This window comes from Ctenocephalides felis, unplaced genomic scaffold, assembly GCF_003426905.1.
Source record: "Ctenocephalides felis isolate EL2017-DRISC unplaced genomic scaffold, ASM342690v1 CF-g0.4_SCAFFOLD_03573, whole genome shotgun sequence".
NCBI lineage: Eukaryota > Metazoa > Arthropoda > Insecta > Siphonaptera > Pulicidae > Ctenocephalides > Ctenocephalides felis.
Genome location: NW_020539727.1, coordinates 22998071 through 22999971, shown reverse-complemented (window position 1 = coordinate 22999971; position 1901 = coordinate 22998071). Strand labels below are relative to the sequence as shown.

At 27.5% G+C, this 1901-nt stretch overlaps 1 protein-coding gene across 1 annotated transcript in view; it reads right to left on the bottom strand.

The window, feature by feature from the left end:
- Positions 1 to 483: 483 nt before the first annotated feature.
- Positions 484 to 1901, bottom strand: part of LOC113389796 (pyrokinin-1 receptor-like) — an 11958-nt gene continuing 10540 nt past the window's right edge. The window contains exon 3 of the mRNA XM_026626804.1: positions 484 to 738. Within this exon, the coding sequence (XP_026482589.1) occupies positions 484 to 738 (255 nt within the window). The remainder of the gene's footprint in view (positions 739 to 1901) is intronic.

Genomic DNA, 1901 nt, shown 5'->3' with positions numbered 1-1901 from the left:
ATCGAATAGTAATACCCTTGACTTCTAATTTTCACAATTCATTAAGAATATAGTATTATTTTTAAAACAACTTTTAGTTCGGAATTTTGATAAATGCAATGGAAAAATCCGGACATGGAAATGGAAATATCTCGAAATTTTGTATAGATAACAATAATTTTCATTAATACAGCAAAAACTAGATAAAACTTACTACATTTGCATACCAACTATTATATTCACTCCTATATAAAAGTTCTGAATAAAACGATTTGAATTCGATATTTCATTCTTGAGCAATAAATATAAAAAATTCGGGTCTTTTTTTTGTTTTTGTCAAATAACTCAAAAATTTCATATGGGACTACCCATTTTCAGTAAGATAGGATAAAACTAGATAAAATTTGCAACATTTCCTAGGAAACACTTTTATACACTTCTATATAAAAGTTTTGAATAAAACGACTTTGAAATCAAAATTTTAATCTTACCTGTAATCTAACACTAGTACTCTCGGTTATTCATAGTATGTCCACTACTTTCATTGCCGTTATCTCCGGTAATTCTGGCCCTATGAAGTTGGGCCGCAATCAGGGCATACAGGACACTTATAAGTAACATTGGGGCCAGAAAACATATCAGGGATGATAATTCGAAGGCCCTAGGAACTAAAGGAGTTTCGACGACGCCGCAGACGCAAACGGTGGAGTCGGTTCCACCGTCGGCCTTTGGGCCGTAGACTAGGCCTACTGACATTGCCTGGAAAAGAAAAAAATATAGTTTTATTTATTTATTCATTTATAAGTAAATCAAATTTATATAGTGTGAAAATGTGAAAAAAACAGTTCTCATAAGCTCAAACCTTGTACCACTTGTTTATCTAATTATTATTACAATTTTTTTAGGAAAGTATATAAAATTTTATACATGTACATGAAATTCTATTTGTTCATCTATACTTCTATATAAAGTTTCAATTCACTTTTCTCTTTGATTAATGAACCAAACACACGAAACACGTTTTAAATCCGATCCGACTACCGATTTTTTCTATTTACTTCAAACTTTTTATTTTAATTCAATGCAGCTTGCAAAGATTCATTACAGAGGCTAAATAAATTACAAAAACTATATTTTAGTAAACTTTTCTCTAGAATGCAATCGACCAGAAGAACTTTCATTTCGCCAAGTCATAATTTCATTAAAATTTAATACGAAGTAAATTTTTCTCACAACGAAGATATAGATAAACAACTTGAATAACAAATATAATTTTGAAATAAATAACTAGATAAATTACACACTAGATAAATTACAAAAACTATATTTTATTAAACTTTTCCCTAGAATGCAATCGACTAGAAGAACTTTCGTATATGCCAAGTCATAATTTCATTAAAATGTAATACGAGAGAAGTAAATTTTTCTCACAATGAAAATATAGAAAAACAACTTGAATAACAAATATATAATTTTGAAAAAAATTACTACAATGCAATCGACTAGAAGAAATTCGTATTCGCCAAGTCATAATTTCATTAAAATTTAATACGAAGTAAATTTTTCTCACAATAAATATATAGAAAAACAACTTGAATAACAAATGTATAATTTTGAAATAAATAAACTAGATAAATAACACACTAGATAAATTACAAAAACTATATTTTATTAAACTTTTCTCTAGAATGCAATCGACCAGAAGAACTTTCGTATTCGCAAAGTTATAATTTCATTAAAATTTAATACAATAGAAGTAAATTTTTCTCACAATGAAAATATAGATAAACAACTTGAATAACAAATAAATTATTTGGAAAAAAATTACTACTGTTTCTATTCAAAAGTGCAACTCGCTCAAACAAAAATCGGTTATTTGGGTAAATAATTTTATACGGGAGTTGTTCTAGATTTTGTGATTA